This window comes from Amblyomma mixtum, chromosome 10 (genome assembly GCF_055824585.1).
Source record: "Amblyomma mixtum isolate Tamu chromosome 10, ASM5582458v1, whole genome shotgun sequence".
Lineage (NCBI taxonomy): Eukaryota > Metazoa > Arthropoda > Arachnida > Ixodida > Ixodidae > Amblyomma > Amblyomma mixtum.
In genome coordinates, this window is record NC_143021.1 from 147,274,328 (window position 1) to 147,292,707 (window position 18,380).

An 18,380-nucleotide genomic window follows, 5' to 3' on the forward strand; every position below is an offset into this window, starting at 1 on the left:
GATCCATGTTGCTGCTGTCGTTGCAGTTTTAATCTCTTAACGCATGAATCTCGTTTTTGCCTACGCTTAGTTACCGTTCCGTAGCTTTCAGGCTACCTTCGTTCTTTACACCATGCTCGATTTTCTCCGGATTAAACTTGCATCTGTCGGTTACTTTATGCGCATTGATTAGCAATGATCTTAAGCATCATTTTTATGGTGTACAACAATATTCCAAGTTTAATGCTAAAGCATAAAAGTGTCTCCGTCCTTGTAGGTACCGGTTCTGCACAAGTGCTGACATACGTTGATATATTTCGATCATATATTTTGCAAGCTTAATACATTCTCTGTAATAAGAATATTAAGAATAAATGACTCTCTTCCGATCTCTCCGGGATGATCCAGCAGTTCCTGTTTAGTATTTTCGCTCCCGCACTAAGCAGAGTGCATACGGTGTTGCAACTACCACTTCCACCGTACCGAAATAGTTCAGATGCAATAAAAAAAAAACCGAAATAGCTCAGTTGGGAGAGCGTTAGACTGAAGATCTAAAGCTCCCTTGTTCAATCCCGGGTTTCGGCAGTACTTTTTTTGTATTTTTGTTCCCACACTAAGCAGAGTGCACACATGCTACAACAACTGCCGCCGGGAAGAAATGGCTCAGCTGGGAGAGCGTTAGACTGAAGATCTAAAGGTCCCTGGTTCAATCCCGGGTTTCGGCAGTACTTGCTTTGTATTTTTGCTCCCACACTAAGCAGAGTGCACACAATGCTGCAACAACTGCCGCCGGGCAGAAATAGCTCAGTGATTCCACTTCCGGTTTTCGAGCAGGACGATCACGGAATGTCAGGCTCCTCAGGAGCGGTTTCAGTGGCCCAGCCGAGCCGCGGTACTAGGGGTGTTGCCAACGACGACAAAGATTATCAAGTGCTTCCGCCTCAGCCACCAACAGGTCGTATTGTATTAAATACGGTTTTTTTGCATCCAGATGTGCGGCATCGACCGTATCGTGTGGAACATTTCCGAGATGCGCTGGCAGGCTTATCGCTGCTGTCCGAGGTAGCCGCACTGGGGGCGTATCAAATGAGCCATGTGTGGGCAGGGACATTTAAAAGCAGCGACAGTGTGAAGAAGTGAAGAAAATACTGAGCGAGGGCCATATAAAAGAGCGACGTTGCGTGGTCATCGACCTCACCAATCAAGACATTCACCTGAAGCTACACTGGATGCTGCATAACGTGCCAGATGAAGACATACGTCATGCTTTTTCATCATATAGAAAGGTCACTGAAGTTGGAAGGGAACGGTGGCGAGTTCAAGGCATCCAGGACAAAAAGTCGTCGACGCGACAGGTGACTCATAGGTTGAGAACGGGCCTGTCGCTCCACGATTTGCCCCATGAAGTACGCATTAGTGGGCAGCAGGTACTTGTTTTCCCGGGGAGGGCTCCGCTTTGCCTTCGGTGCCGTAACAAAGGCCATGTATGGCGAGAATGTCCTGTACCGCGTTGTGCGCTCTGCCGGCGCTACGGGCATGACAAGTCCGAGTGTGTCAGGACGTACGCCAGTGTCAGTGGACTGAGAGGGAAAGAGGATGTTTTCCAACTGCTCATGGACGAGGCTGACGCCGAATAAGCTTCAGGTGGCAACGACAGCGTGCCGAAGGCTGTTCCGAGCACTGTTCCGAGCTCTGTTGTCGGAACTGTGATGTACGCTCATGTTCATCTGCTGTTTTCCTGCTTTTCCTCTTCCTGTCCTTTCCCGACCAATTGACTGATGTGAATGCTCTGTTGACCCTGTTTTTCATACTGTGCCATCCATTCTTTCCTATCCTATACAAAAAGTTGGCACATGCTGTACGATTGATTGTTTATGTATGTATTCCCCCCCCCCCCTGGAATTATGTCCTCATGGCGCTGTAGAAATGTATATAAATAAATTGTAGTGTAGTGTAGTCTTCGAAGGCGCTGCGTCGCGAACGGCTAGCGGTAAGCCTCGGTTCAGTCCAGAGGCAGCGATCAGTCCCAGCGGCAGCGATTAGCGCACACGCACGAGCATCGGCGCCGCTGTGTTCCTCCTCTTCTTCCTTACGCCAGCCGCCCAACGTTCGGGAGCCGAAGGCCTGTCTTAAAACTGCCCCCGGGCGAAAAGGCGCCATTCTGGCGGCCTAGGGTGATGTGACGACGGCTGGGTCGTAGTATGGTTTGAGGCGGTCGGTGTGGACAATTTGACGGCCTCGGCGACGACGACCAGTAGACGGTGTAAGGGGTTCGATGAGGTAATTGACGGGGGATGTCTGCTTAAGAATGCGATAGGGGCCCTGGTACTTGCTGAGAATTTTCGAGGAAAGGCCGGGACTTGCGGAAGGAACCCAGAGCCAGACCAAAGAGTCAGGAAGATGAGTGGGAAGTAGTGCAGAGGGATCACGGGTGCTTTTCTGCTGCTGCTGGGAGTGTGAAGTGAAAGACCGGGCAAGCTGGCGGCATTCTTCGGCATAAGTGGCAGCTTGAGTAAGAGTCGTATATTCAGAAGCATCAGGGCGGTAAGGGAGAATGGTGTCCATTGTGCAAGAAGGCTCACGGCCGTAGAGGAAAAAGTATGGAGAGAACCCGGTGGTGGCTTGAGTAGCGCAGTTATAAGCATAGGTGACGAAAGGTAGAACGCGGTCCCAGATGCAGTGATCGGAAGCCACATACATGGTCAGCATGTCGCCAAGAGTGCGGTTAAAACGCTCAACCAGGCCATTTTTTTGCGGATGGTAGGCAGAGGTGGTGCGGTGAACGATGTTGCATTCCCGAAGGAGAGCTTCGACAACTTCAGACAGAAAGGCTGAACCTCTATCACTCAGCAACTCTTTGGGAGCACCATGGGGAAGGACGATGCGATGGAGGATGAAGGATGCAATGTCGTGGGCTGTACCAGATGGCAAAGGCGACGTTTCGGCGTACCGGGTAAGATCATCGATGGCGACGATGATCCAGCGGTTGCCGGCTGATGTGCTGGGAAGAGGGCCGTAGAGGTCGATGCCAACACGCTCGAAGGGCTGCGCTGGGCAAGGCAGCGGTTGCAAAGGAGCGGCGGGTTGGCGAGGTGGGTTTTTTCGGCGCTGGCATGCGGGGCACGACTGAACGAAGTTTCGCACATAACGGTACATCCCACGCCAGTAGTACCGATGTCGTAGGCGGGTAAAGATCTTCAATAATCCGGCATGAGCACACTGGGGGTCATCGTGGTAGGAAGAGCAAATGAAGGAGCGCAGATGGGTCGGAATGACAAGCAGCCACTTGCGACCATCCGGAAGGTAGTTTCGACGATAAAGAAGCTGGTCTCTGATGAACGAATGGTGGGACTGACGACGCAGAGCACGGGAAGGAGGTCGAGGCGATTGGCCAGATAAGAAATCCAAGAGGCAAGCGATCCATGGGTCTTTACGTTGCTCGGAAGCCATATCAGCGGGCTCAAACGTCAAAGAATATAGGGCGCAGATAGAAGACGCTGCCTCAGACGGCAGAGGGGAACATGAGAGGGCATCAGCATCAGCGTGTTTACGGCCGGAACGATAGACCACGCGGATGTCGTACTCTTCAAGCCGCAGAGCCTAGCGCGCCAGTCGACCAGAGGGATTTTTCAAAGACGACAACCAGCAGAGGGCGTGGTGATCGGTGACAACGTCAAAAGGGCGCCCGTACAAGTAAGGGCGGAATTTGACTATCGCCCACAGGATGGCTAAACACTCCTTCTCAGTGACAGAATAGTTCGGTCCAGCTTTTGTGAATGTCCGGCTGGCGTAAGCGGCAACATATTCGTCAAAGCCAGGATTGCGCTGCGCGAGGACTGCACCGAGGCCGACGCCGCTGGCATCGGTGTGGAGTTCCGTCGGAGAACGAGGGTCGAAATGGCGCAGAATTGGCGGAGTGGTCAAGAGGCGACGGAGTGTCGTAAAGGCTTCATCACAGGCTGGCGACCAGGCCAAAAGGTCGTGGCCGGAAAGGAGCTTGGTCAGAGGGTCGATGATAGTGGCGAAGTTGCGGACAAAGCGGCGGAAATAGGAGCAGAGGCCCACGAAGCTGCAGAGGTCTTTTACAGAAGTCGGTTTCGGAAATTCTGCTACAGCTCGCAACTTTGCCGGGTCCAGGAGAACGCCATCCTTGGACACGACATGTCCGAGAATGGTTAGCTACCAAGCTCCGAAGCGGCACTTTTCTAAAATTCAGTTGGAGGCCTGCGTCGGCCAGGCAGCGAAGAACAGTCTCAAGGTGCTGGAGGTGAGACGAAAAATCCGGCGAAGATATCACAACGTCATCTAATTAACAAAGGCATATGTGCCACTTAAGCCAGCGGAGTAGGTTGTCCATCGTGCGCTCGAATGTGGCGGGGGCATTGCAGAGGCCGAAGGGCATGACATTAAATTCATATAGCCCGTCGGGTGTGACGAATGCAGTTTTTGGGCGATCGGCCTCTGCCGTCGGCACCTGCAAGTAACCAGAGCGCTAGTCCAATGAAGAGAAGAACTCAGCGTCCTGCAGGCAGTCGAGGGCGTCGTCGATACGAGGGAGAGGGTAAACGTCCTTGCGTGTAATCTTGTTCAGACGACGGTAGTCAACGCAAAACCGGATGGAACCGTCTTTTTTCTTGACAAGGACCACCGGCGATGCCCACGGGCTTTGCGACGGCTGTATCAGGCGGCGCTTGAGCATGTCGGTAACCTGTTCGTCAATGATGCGGCGCTCAGCGGCTGACACGCGGTACGGACGTTGGCGCAATGGGGCATGTGTGCCAGTGTCAGTACAGTGGGTAACGGTGGTTGCGCGGCCCAATGATGTTTACTGGTAGTCAAACGAAGCTGCAAAACGGTGCAGGACGGCGACAAGTTGAGCCCTTTGGGTAAGCGTCAGGGCGGCGTCGACGGAGCGGTGAAAAACATCGAGAGGAGACGGATTGGAGATGGAAACAGGCGTAATGGCGCTGACGTGAAGGTCGGCCGAGCTATCGACGAGGGGGTATGCTGAGGAGGGATCTAGCACGGCAACACTACCAAGCGATTGGCCACGGAGCAAAATGGTGCGGCAGGTGAACGAGTTACACACATAAATAGCGCTGGAGCCACGAATAATTGTCAGCACGGCATGAGGCAGCAAAACAGATTTCTGGTCAGCGCATCGTAAAGAGGGCGTATATGCGACAGTTGCGTCGGAGAGAGCAGCACAAGAAAGAGGCACGAGCACTGAAGAAAAGGGCGGAACGTCAGTGTCGTGTGAGAGGATCACAGTAGCGGCAGCAGCGTCGGGCACGTCCAACGGAGCGTCACTGAAGGGCGATAACTCAAGCTGAGCACGGGCGCAGTCAATAACAGCGTGATGAGTGGCAGGGAAGTCCCAACCAAGGATTACGTCGTGAGATGAGCGGGCGAGGACGATGACCTCAATTGTGTAGGGGACGTTCTCGATAAGCAGGCTGGTGGTGCAGGCGGCAGGAGAGAAATGGCGGGAAGAGGCGTCGTCACTTTTAAGGCGGAAGCCTTTAATGCCTCATCGTTGTAAGCAGGAGCTGTCGACAGAAAATGTCACGCTTTTCAGTTGGTCGAAACAGTCGTCACGTCACAGTGCGCGAATTTCAAACGGGGCCAATTGTACTTTGGCTACTAACCATGCAAACAATTAAAGGGATCGTATAGTGATGCTCCAAGTAAGTTTGAATGAGATTAGTTAATTGCTTACTTAACCAATTAGTTCGATTAACCTTTATAGTCAGACCAGATAAATAAATAAAACCGAGTAAGAAATTGGCCGAGCTTGGGAATCGAACCCCGGTCTCCGGAGTGCGAGTCGAGCACGCTACCACTCCGCCATGCCAGCTCAATGGTTTGGAATGAACAAAGGTGCGTCTAGTGAATACTGTGTCTTCGTTCACTCCCATCTTCCTCCCTTCCCGTTACGGCGAGTTTTAGGTGTCCACCGAGATATGAGAGACAGATGCATTTCCTTTCCTCAAAAACCAATTTACCGACGAGCAAGGCGTATTTGTCCGCGTTCCAGATTGGTCCAAATTGTCGTGACGTCACCACGCGCGAATTTTGACGGGTGTCCACCGAAATATGTGAGACAGTTACTGCTCAACTTCCTTTCCTCAAATACAATTTTCGACTAGTGTCTACTGACATATGAGACAGTTAATGCGTAATTTCCTTCCCTCAAATACAATTTTCATTTTCTTCACTACTGCCCCTCTTCTTTCACTCACACTTCCTCCCTTCCTGCACCGTGCGGCTCAGGTGTCCACCGAGACGACAGAGAATTACAGCCCCATTTCCTTTCCTTAAAAAGCGTTGCGTTCAAAGGGAACGCATCGCGCCGAACGGGTGGTGGCATTCCGTGGACTCCCTCGCAGCGCTACAACACGCTGTCGCGTTCCACTCCTAAAGGCGAAGCATAAGCGTCATTAATTGGCAGTTAATTAATGCACCATCAAAATGTGAAATGAACAATCGCGTAGCAGAATGCAGCACTCAGGCTTTCGCCTTTCACCACTTTAGCCGCTAAAGTTCCTCGTAATTTTTTCTGAGTCTACGACAGAGTGTGTGGCTAGGAACAGAAACGGCTGCGCCCGTGTCAACAGGTGCTTCAACGGCGACTCCCTCAACGAACACGGTGATAATGAAGGCTGGCACGGATACAAAGCTTGAGCGAGTAGCTGGCGGCGCAGTTCTTGCCTCCGGAACTGCGGCCATTAGTTTTCCGCTTGCGGAGCGGTTGGGCGGCGGAGCATCGGAGGGGGGGAACGTCGGCCAGGGGACGACGAGCGGTGAGAGCGAAAACGGCAGCTAGACGAAGACGGATCGGGAGGCGGCTCATGTGACACAGGCGAGGAGGTCGGGGATAGATCGTAAGTCGGCTCACGCCTATAAATATACGGACGATAGTCGCTGCTGCGGCACAAGCGAGCCACGTGGCCAGCGACTGCGCAGGCGTAGCAAATAGGGCGGTTGTCTTGCGTACGCCAGGGGTTGAGAGGCTGCGGTTGTGGTCTTGTGCGGGCAACCGGACGATAAGCGGTTGGTGCAGGTCGCTGGGGCTCTAAAAGGTGATGGGGAGGCCCGTAGGCAGGAGCAGCAGGCGAAGGCCGCGGTCGCGCCACAGCATCCGCGTACGTTAAAGGAGCCGTGATCAGTGGCTGCTGAGGAGGTGGACGAGGAGAGGGCAGTACCTCGGCGACCTGCTCCTGTATGACACGCTGGATATTGGGAGTGAGCGGCAGCGCAGGAGTAGGTGGGCTGGTCGACAAGCACAGCTGGCGGGCGACTTCCTCACGGACGTACTGCTGAATGTGCTGGAGGAGCGACTGATGGTCCAGAGCACCGTCCCGGGGAAGAGCCAAGCTGGAAATATTTGCCTCTTGAAAGCCGACTCGGCGGGTCGAAAGGCGCTGTTTGCGCAGCTCATCGAAGCTTTGGCAGTGGCTTATCACGTCGGAGACAGACTGGGGATTCTTCTCGACGAGCATCTGAAAGGCGTCATCATCAATGCCTTTCAGAAGATTTCGGATCTTGTCTGCCTCGCTCATGGAAGCGGTGATGCGTTTCCAGAGATCGACTACATCTTCGATGTAGCTGATAAAGTTTTCGCCGCTTTGTTGTGCCCGACTGCGCAAGCGTTGCTCGGCACGAAGCTTACGCACAGCGGGACGGCCGAAGACCTCCGTGAGGCTGGTTTTCAAATCAGCCCAACTGGAGATGTCCGCTTCGTGGTTGCGGAACCATAGATTGGCAACGTCGCTTAAATAAAATATAACGTTAGTAAGCTTGACGCTGTCGTCCCACTTGTTATACGCGCTTACGCGTTCATAGGAGGCCAACCAATCCTCCACATCGGTGTCATCCGTGCCGCTGAAGATCGTGTGGTCGCACTGACGGACGGCACCAGAACAGCTGACAGCAGGGCCAGCAGGCTGTGCAGGTTGGGCCGGGGGGTCGGGCACCGTGGTAGAGCCTTGAAGCCTGGGCTTGGTGGCGTATCTCGATGGTGAGAGCAGACAGCACCTCCACCAAGTGTAGTGTAGTGTAGTCTTCGAAGGCGCTGTGTCGCGAACGGCTAGCGGTACGCCTCGGTTCAGTCCTGAGGCAGCGTTCAGTCCCAGCGGCAGCGATCAGCGCACACGCACGAGCATCGGCGCCGCTGTCTTCGTCCTCCTCCTCCTTACGCCAGCCGCCCAAGGTTCGGGAGCCGAAGGCCTGTCTTACAACAAGGGGAAGCTTTGGGCCAGTTGGTCAGACATGTTGGGGAGGAGGAATAACCGCAAACTTGAAAGGACTGAAGATCGAGAAGAGGACAGGACGAGCGGTAACTAGCAACTGAAGTTTATTGAAAAAAGACATGTTGCAGCAAAGGTTGCATCTGCGCATACCGTACGGGAACTAAGATAGTGACACGTGGAACACACAAGATAATTAATGATATACATCGAAACGAACAAGAAACGAACAAAAAACAACAAAGAAATGCCCGTCACAGGTTTAACAGAAACCGGGTCTCTTTATCTAAAAGCGCCACGGAAGGCTCACTCACACACATATCAAGCCCAAGTTTGCGCATGTGTGCCGCCTCTAAAATCTCTCTTTCGAGCCTCGACCTGCCCCTACCGATGATGGTGGCTTTGTTGAACTGTGGGTAGCAGCCATCGCATTCCCTGCAGTTGGCCAGACAGGTCAATGTCTAAACGATAGGCTGCGACAGCACTTCCGCTCCTTGAAACCTGATCATGGCGCAAATCTGCCGAGACACTGCAGGGAATGCGATGGCTGCTACCCACAGTTCAACAAAGCCACCATCATCGGAAGGGGCAGGTCGAGGCTCGAAAGAGAGATTTTAGAGGCGGCACACATGCGCAAACTTGGGCTTGATATGTGTGTGAGTGAGCCTTCCGTGGCGCTTTTAGATAAAGAGACCCGGTTTCTGTTAAACCTGTGACGGGCATTTCTTTGTTGTTTTTTGTTTGTTTCTTGTTCGTTTCAATGTATATCATTAATTATTTTGTGTGTTCCACGTGTCACTATCTTAGTTCCCGTACGCTATGCGCAGATGCAACCTTTGCTGCAACATGTCTTTGTTCAATAAACTTCAGTTGCTAGTTACCGCTCGTCCTGTCCTCTTCTCGATCTTCAGTCCTGTCAAGTTTGCGGTTATTCCTCCTCCCCAGCCTGTCTTACAAAATAAATAAATAAAAAAAATAAATACCTGAACTGCCTCCTGAGAGCACCGGTACGGAGAAATAGCAATAGGAGGTCGAGCACTTCAAAGAAAGTTCCAGCGACCAGGAAGCCAAAAGCGTAGGTAAGCCGGAAGAAACATTCGAGGTTTAGGAGGGCGTCGTCGATATGGACGGCGTCGAGGCAAGCGTAGCAACTGCTAAAAGATCGCGCAAGTAAATATTATACGACGGCAAGCTCCTTTCTCCCAGCAACGATGAAGCACCACCTAAAACGGTGGGGGGACGCCGGGAGTCACTAGGCCCGAAGCCTAAAATCACGCGGACAAAAGACCGGCGGCACAACCGTCCCCGTAGACGCCGGGACCAGTGCCTCAGAAGGCTCCTAGGAGCACAACGCCAAGCAATGGATGGACAAGCAGCGGTGTGCTCGCTCGACGCTACCAAGGTACGAGAGAGGAGACAGTGTTCGGCGTGTAGTAGTGTGTATTGCACACAAAGAGCATTTCTGACTGCTGCTACGCGTCATACGTCTTTCTTCACAGCACGATTTGTCTGTTCAGCTCTTAAATGACAGCTAAAATGGAGAAAATACTAAGGATTGCCATCATTAATGTTCGAGGTCTTTCAGCAAGGTGGCGACAGTACCAGCTCATCCGCATCTGCCTAGACATTGAGCTTGACATTGTGGCTGTGCAAGAAACGAAAGCTGAGAGCCAGGAGCAGACGGATCGTGTGGTTGCAGCGTTTACGGCGCCTTATAATGTTTATATTTGCGATGCTATAGGTACATCTGGTGGTTGTGCCGTCTTAACACGTAAATGCGCTGGCATTTTTGAGGAGTCTCTAACTGTCAGTGAAAATGGGCGACTGATTGTTTTAAATTTTCTTTTGGCCGGTTTGCAATGGCGACTGATATGCGTGTATGCACCAAATGATATGCAAGACCGAATTATATTTTTCGAAAACCTTGAACCCTACATAAAATGCAATGGCGCCGTTATTCTTCTGGGTGATTTTAACTGTGTTTGTTGTGTGGAAGATCGTGCAAACAACCCCAACGTTAGAGATAAAAGCGCTGAACTTTTGAACACGCTAACCAATGAGCATAGCCTTGAAGATGTTGGCATGGTTTGATCGAACGCGGGAAACAACAGTACATACATTTTCAGGGGAAAAGTCATGCCAGACTAGACGAGCGTATCTGTCACTGGATCTGATACCTCTTTTAACTACTATTCCGTTACACCTGTATCCTTTAGTGACCACTTTATAGTGTCCTTTACGCTCGGGACGAAAGGAAAGCAGTCAAAATTTGAATGGCAATTGTGGGAGGTTAATGCTAAACTGTTCGAAGATGACATTTTTGTTAATAGGGTAAAAGAAAAGGTTGACGATGTTTTGACAAGGGAGCCTGCGCAGTACGCGGTCGCATGGGAGGAACTAAAAATCCAAGTAAAAATGATGGAGATTGAAAGGGGCACTATCCGATGCTACAATGAAATGTTAAGGGGAAAAAAGCTGAAAGAGCAGCTTCAATAGCTAGTAAGGATGAAAGGCGTGGAACCCGGCGCGTACACTAGTCAAGTAAGCAATGTTAAAAGCGAATTGGAACTGCTTCATGTGGAAAAATACAAAGCAGCAGTGATTCGCGCACGCGCAGAAAGGTTACGGCTGCAGGAAAGCCCAAATAGACGGGCGTTGGGCGATGAAAAACGATTCGCTACGAAGAAAGAAATCAAACACATATCGTATCAAAATGAAATTTGTTCTGATAGCGCGGTAATTGAAAGGGCATTCGTCGAGCACTATAGGTACCTTTTTGGCGGCGCAAAAGAAGTGCAAAGTGGATTTGAAGAACAGTTTCTTGCTGACATGCCGAAGTTAGATGATGAAACTAAACAGAGCACGGACGAAATTGTGACGACGATAAAGAAGTTAGCTGTAGGCAAGTCCCCGGGTCCCGATGGCTTAGTACCGCCTTTTACAGGGATTTTGCGCCCAAATTATCAGTGGTTTTACAGCGTGTGTACGTAGAAGCGTACGAAGAAAATAGCCTGCCCCCTTGGACAAGTCATGTCGTACTAATACCAAAAACAGAAGACCCAGAGAAGCTGCTGTCGGTTGCGTCACAGGCCAGTTGCCTTAACAAACACCAATTTTAGCATTTTAATGAAAATTGTGGCGAAGAGAGGACAAACAATAATTAAAGTTCTTCTAGGTCCTTACCAAACATGTGGAATCAAGGTGGTGGTGGTGGTGGTGGAACTTTATTACCAGAGGATATAGAAAAGTAACCCGAAGTCGCCCCCCGCTTAAACGGCGGCCGCTATCCCTTGGGCAGCGGCGGCGTCTTCAGCCAGCTGGAGGAGCTTGATCTGTGTCCCCGGGTCGGGCGGAGCAATAGAGCCTCCCAATGATCAGAGTCGGTAATGAATCGACTTCCGGGTAGGGACTGCGGGCAGTTCCAGATCATATGATTTAGATCGGCTTTCGCATAACAATTTTTGCATTTGTCTCAGTAGAGTCCATCCCAATAGAAGCTACACAATTGGGGATTTGGATAGGTGTTAGTTTGAAGTTTACGCCAGGCTTTGGCCTGTTGCTTGGAAAGTGTTTTATCTGCTGGGGGGAATCTGAGTCTTACATGCCTGTAGTGCTGCAGGATTTCTCTGTAAGAAAACAAACTGTCCTTGCCGGAGTATGGGGCGGGTGGACTGCACGACCCAGCTCGGCGGGACAGTTCTAGAGCTAGGTTATGAGCCGCCTCATTACCAGCAACGGAGGCATGAGCAGGCGTCCAGATTAGGCGAATGCGCCGCGTGGGCTGATAATTTAGCAGAATCCGTGCTGCTTGTGGAGAGATTCCTCCAAACGTGTAGTTACGTATCGCCAATTTTGAGTCGCTGACAATGGTTTCTGCCGAGGATCCCGCAATGGCTAGAGCAATGGCTGTTTCTTCTCCAACATGTGTGTGCTGAGTGCGTGTAGTGCCCCCAGTTATGAGTGTACCACAGCTACCATCTTGTCAGCCGAAGAATCTGCTGCATCAACATATACCACAGAGGTATCATTAAGGAAGCGTTTGCCTAATGATTTGGCTCTCTCTGCACGACATTCAGCGTGGAAATTTGAGTGCATGTTCCGAGGTAGTGGAGGAATGACCAGAAGCTGGCGTATATGTTTGGGAAGGTCAGTTGTTGGTCCGCCTTGTTGGTCGTATGTTATGCCGAGTGTGGACAGAATGTGTCTGCCAGTTGGTGTGGCCGTTAGTCGTTCGTACTGCGAGACGTTTACCGCCTCAATAATCTCACTTAGGGTGTAATGAAGACCGAGACCTAACACTTTCTCAGTCGCCGTGTGCATGGGTAGCCCAACTGCCTGTTTGACGCCTTTTATGATTATGGCCTCCACTTTCTCATTTTCAGCTGACTTGAGATGTAGGTGAAGGGTCGCACGATCACAACTAATACTCATATTGCGAGAAATGTTTTAGAATGCTGCGACGCGTTCGCAGGCCGAGTTGCTATGCTGCAGCTCGACCTGGCGAAGGCTTTTGACAAGGTCTCGAATGAAATAATATTTGAGGTACTAAAACACACCAATATCGGGAGCACGATTATTGAAGGTGTCAGGATGGCTTATAGCATATGCACAACGCGTATTGTAACAAACAGGACGCTTAGGGAACTTGTTCCTGTTCAATCATCAGTGAGGCAAGGCTGCCCACTCTCCCCAGTCCTGTTTACCTTGTACCTTGAACACTTCTGTGTTGCTCTGTTGCGCCATGCAAGCATTCATAGCTTCAAACTACAGTCATCAGAAGTCCAAGTGCTAGCTTACGCGGATGATATTGTATTTTGCGAGGACAGAAGTAGTGTCCTTGGGGTGGTTCAAGTAGCCCTCAAATTTTGCGAACAGACGGGCTCCAAGATTAATTGGGAAAAGAGCTTTGGTATCTGGCACGGCAATTGGGACATGACTCCGGAATATTTTGCAAATATGGCTTGGACGCTGACACCAGCTAAATGCCTGGTAGTCCCACTATAGTATTACAAAGGAAATAACGAATATTGGAAGGCAAAAATGGAGACTTTGAAAGGAAAGACTGCATCATGGCAAGGCCGCCGTTTCTCAATGTTTGCGCGAGCTACAGTGTGCAATGTATTTCTTGTCGCAAAAATTTTGTATGTATTACAAGTTCTCTTCATGTCGCGGGCGAATGGGCAAAAAATACACAGGGCTTTCACAGTGTTCATTTGGGGCTCGATATGGGAGAGCGTTAGTAGCTCAAATCTTTTTCGATCTGTCCGCAATGGAGGACTTGGCTCATCAAATGTGTTCGTTAGACAAACTGTGTCACGGTTCTTTTTCATACGTTACCAAAGTGATGGTTTTTCGCGCACAATGTTACATGTTCGACTGGCTAAAACTTTACCTGGTTTCATTGTTACCACTAGTAATGCTGTGAATCGGGGTGTAACTTGTTATCGGCACGAAATTGTTGTCATATCGCGTACTAACAGCTCGGTTTTCTTTACAGTACCTGTCTTTGGTTAACAAAAAGAAGTTGTACCAAGGTTTAATTGATGTCATGATGCCAGCCCCACTGTACAGAACGGTGTACTTCGGAGGCCCAGGAGATGACGTTTTGAAAAGAGTGGAAAAGATACCACTAAGAGCTTCTATTAAAACTTTCTTTTTCAAGCTGCATACTAATACTCTCCCAGTAAAGACATGGCTCGAGGACAAAGGAATTTTTGTGCCCTGGACAGTGAACTGTTTTTGTGCAAGAAACCAGAAACCATTGAGCATGTTTTCATCAATTGCTGGGATCCCATCTTTCTGTTTGACATTTTACAACGCACACTTAAAACGGAGCTACCAGTTACCGCCTCAGGAATCAGGTTTTTAACTGCAGAGATTGATGATGACACACCGTAGGATATGTTCATGCTCCTGGGCCTCCACAGTTTGTCGTAGACAAGGATGGCCGTTCGACATGCGCACATCGTTGTTCGTTCTCCCCGTGAAAATTTTATTGAGAGTGTCACGTACGTTGCAGAGGTGTATCGCGCACAAATGGAGCCGCCGCAATGAATGGCTGTTCTTGAGGATTTGATCAAGTAAAACTCTAGTTTGGGCGAGTTGGTTCATGTTTGAAAGAAAAACTGGTAATGGCGCAAGAAACGGGGACGCAGAAGACACACAAAAGACAGGACTGACGCCAACTTGCAACTGGGGTTTATTGCACCAAGCCTGCCTTTTATACCACAACCATGCCATATCAACAAATGCGTAAACATTTTACATATCAAACGGATATTCATGCGAACACTGGCAATAAAGTAACGCTGATCATTACAGAATCTAATCTAAACAGAGCTTGGGAAGCCAACTTATTTTCTGGCCAGCAGAAACAATAACAACATCCACCAAGGCAAAAAGAAAAAAGAAACAAGGTACTGGGGCATGACAAGTCCACACTAACGAATTATGAAACGCGTGATGAAGGCGAAAAAGAACAAAAGATCTAACAACTATGAGATAAAACAACGTGAAAAAAGATGACCAACAATAACCCGAAAAAACATGACCAACAATAATAATAAGGAGGGATGAAGTCTGACGATACAGCACCTTGCGTCAAGTGATAAAAACTGAAGATCATTCCTGAAAAACAGTCGTGTTAGTGTATAAGAATCTAAAAATTGTAAAACACCAAAAAAAAGGACGAAATAAGAGCACAAAACCAAGGGAAATCCGCGAACTACAAAAAACCTTCATAAAAGACGTCTCGGCGCTGCTAAGAATAATGGAAGGCCTGCTAACGCATTTGTTTCCAGCTTTTTCGATGAAGTATGCCTCAACAATTTCTCTCTCAGTTTTATCTTTCCCACTCTTCAAAAATCTAGTTTTCTCGAATTCGGGACGGCAATTAGAACAGCTCTTGCAGTGGTCAACCAGGAAGCTTCTTTCGTTGTTGCGCAAGTTTCGGGAATGTTCACTTCCACGCTCATTAAAACAACGACCTGTTTGCCCGATGTAAACAAGGCCACAGCAAAGCGGTATCTCGTAAACCACTTGTGTCCTGCATTGCGTGAACTTTTTATGGTGTTTTATGGTGCAAGCCGGCCGCTTTTCTCTGTTGGTCATGGCACAAAGTCTCAGGAATGTTTTTCAGGAATGATCTTCAGTTTTTATCACTTGACGCTAGGTGCTGTATCTTCAGACTTCATCCCACCTTATTGTTATTGTTGGTCATGTTTTTTCCGGGTTATTGTTGGTCATCTTTTTTCACGTTGTTTTTTCTCATAGTCGTTAGATTTTTTGTTCTTTTTCGCCTTCATCACGCGTTTCATAATTCGTTAGTGACCGCCGCGGTGGCTCAGCGGTTATGGTGCTCGGCTGCTGACCCGAAAGACGCGGGTTCGATCCCGGCCGCGGCGGCTAGAATTTCTTTGGAGGAGAAATTCTAGAGGCCCGTGTACTGTGCGATGTCAGTGCACGTTAAAGAACCCCAGGTGGTCGAAATTTCCGGAGCCCTCCACTACGGCGTCTCTCATAGCCTTAGTCGCTTTGGGACGTTAAACCCCATAAACGAAACCAAACCAATTCGTTAGTGCGGACTTGTCATGCCCCAGTACCTTGTTTCTTTTCTCTTTTTGCTTTGGTGGATGTTGTTATTGTTTCTGCTGGCCAGAAAATAAGTTGGCTTCCCAAGCTCTGTTTAGATTAGATTCTGTAATGATCAGCGTTACTTTATTGCCAGTGTTCACATGAATTGCCGTTTGATATGTACAACGTTAACGCATTTGTTGATATGGGTTGGTTGTGGTATAAAAGGCAGGCTTGGTGCTTGGTGCTTGGTGTTTTAGTGTTGTCTGTATTGTCTGAACTGTTCTTTAAGGAGGCAATAAAGAAAAAAATGAAATAGCTTATTCGAGAGAGCGTTAAACTGAAGATCTAAAGGTCCCTGGTTCAATCCCTGGTATCGGCAGGTCTTTTTTTTTTCATTTTCGCTAGCCCCACTGAGCACAGCACACACATTTCTGCAACAACTTCCACCATGCCGAAATAGCTCAGTTGGGTGAGTATTATACTGAAGATATAAAGGGCCCTACTTCAATCTCTGGTTTCGGCAGTGCTTGTTTTGCATTTTCGCTAGTCCCAAAGAGAACAGTACACAGATTTCTGCAACTACAACTTCCACCTCGCCGAAATAGCTCAGTTGGGGGAGCGTTAGAGGGAAGATCTAAAGGCCCCTGTTTCAATCCCGGGATCCGGCAGTGCTTGTTTTGCATTTTCGCTAGTCACACTGAGCACAGTACACAGACTTCTGCAACCACAAATTCCACCCTGCCGAAATAGCTCAGTTGGGAGGAGCGCTAGACGGAAGATCTAAAGGGCCCTGCTTCAATCTCTAGTTTCGGGAGTGCTTGTTTTGCATTTTCGCTAGCCCCACTGAGCACAGTACACAGACTTCTGCCACCACAACTTCCACCGTGCCGAAATAGCTCAGTTGGGCGAGCGTTATACTGTAGATCTAAAGGGCCCTGCTTCAATCTCTGGTTTCGGGAGTGCTTGTTTTTCATTTTCGCTAGCCCCACTGAGCACAGTACACAGACTTCTGCAACCACAACTTCCACCCTGCCGAAGTAGCTCAGTTGAGGGAGCATTAGACTGAAGATCTAAAGGGCCCTGCTTCAATCTTTGGTTTCGGGAGGGCTTGTTTTGCATTTTCGCTAGCCCCACTGAGCACAGTACACAGACTTCTGCAACCATACCTTCCACCCTGCCGAAATAGCTCAGTTGGGGGAGCGCTAGACTGAAGATTTAAAGGTGCCTGGTTCAATCTCTGGTTTCGGGAGTGCTTGTTTTGCATTTTCGCTAGCCCCACTGAGCACAGTACACAGACTTCTGCAACCATAAGTTCCAACCTGCCGAAATAGCTCAGTGGGGGGGGGGGGGGGGGGGGGGGGGGGGGAGCGTTAGACTGAAGATCTAAAGGTCCCTGGCTCAATCCCTAGTTTCGGCAATGCTTGTTTTGCATTTTCGCTAGCCCCACTGAGCACAGTACCCCTCACTGCTCCAACCACAACTTCCACCGTGCCGAAATAACTAAGTTGATTAAACTTAGGGCCACCGAGCGTGACGGACGTGTAATGACTAGCTCCGTCGGAGCGGCTGCAGCGGCCATGTCTGGCCGCGGAAACAGGAATTTTGGCTCGGACAGCGAGTACGAGGTCGTACTGCCTAGTTTGCCTACAGGGCGTTTGTTTTGAACACAGTTTGCCTGCACGGGGACATCAGTGTTCGCCCCTACAGGGTGGAAGATTTTCGAGATGCGCTGTCTCCACTGTCGCTCCTGGCGGAAGTTGTCGCCCTGGATGCGTATCTTATGAGTCATGTGTGGGCCGTCACGTTCAAGGACCCCGACGCTGTGAAGATCAACGTCGGTGAGCGTAAAGTGAAAGGTGCCCGATCTATTGTGATAGATCCTGCAAACCGGAACGTCCGAATAAAGCTGCATTGGCTCCTTCACAGCGTACCTGACGAAGACGTGCGGCTTGCCCTCGCTCCGTTCGGGATGGTGACGGACGTGACGAGTGAGCGATGGCGCGCACAAGGCGTGTCGGACAAGGGTTCAACTACGAGGCTGGTGACCGTTAAGTTGAACGCCGGCGTGTAGATCGACGACTTGCCCCACGAGGTGAGCGTAGTCGGAAGGCTTGCGCTTTTGGCCGTGCCGGGCAAGTCTCCCCTTCGCCTGCGCTGCCGCCGCACGGGCCATATTCGGCGCGAGTGCAAAATCTTATGTTGCAGCGCTTGCCGTCGTTTGGGGCAAGAGGAAAGCCAGTGCGCTGGGATGTACGCCAGCGTCACCGTGCCCATGACCAGTGAGAAGACGACCGAGCTGCTCATGGATGAGGCCGATGCGGAAAACTAATCGAGAGCGGTGAGCGGGTGAGTGGAGCGAGAGAGACCCCGTCAGTTGCTATTCGGGCGGATCAGTTGGAGAGGCAAACTTGTTATGTCTACACTCCGTCGCAGTCGCCTCCATCTCCTGCACATGCTGATGATGTAATGACGTGAGATGCGACTGCAAAGCCCGGGGACTCTCTGGTGAGCGCCGCCTGTACTGCGGCTGAACCCTTGGACATTCCTCCAACAACCAGCGTCACGGCCGGAAAACGG

The 18,380-nt window shown here is 50.1% G+C and overlaps 1 protein-coding gene and 2 non-coding genes across 3 annotated transcripts; 2 read left to right on the plus strand and 1 right to left on the minus strand.

Annotated features, from left to right (window-relative positions):
* The first annotated feature begins 491 nt into the window (after positions 1 to 491).
* Positions 492 to 564, plus strand: TRNAF-GAA (transfer RNA phenylalanine (anticodon GAA)). The gene has a single exon. It is a non-coding gene; the product is annotated as a tRNA-Phe (tRNA).
* Positions 565 to 626: 62 nt separating this feature from the next.
* Positions 627 to 704, plus strand: TRNAF-GAA (transfer RNA phenylalanine (anticodon GAA)). The gene has a single exon. It is a non-coding gene; the product is annotated as a tRNA-Phe (tRNA).
* A 4,100-nt stretch (positions 705 to 4,804) lies between these two features.
* LOC149327249 (uncharacterized) lies at positions 4,805 to 18,107 on the minus strand. The gene is made up of 3 exons (XM_089564828.1): positions 18,016 to 18,107; positions 6,977 to 7,992; positions 4,805 to 4,824 (listed from the first exon to the last, which is right to left on the minus strand). Exons 1-3 carry the CDS (start codon positions 18,105 to 18,107, stop codon positions 4,805 to 4,807), a joined length of 1,128 nt encoding a protein of 375 aa, XP_089420954.1.
* Positions 18,108 to 18,380: the final 273 nt, after the last annotated feature.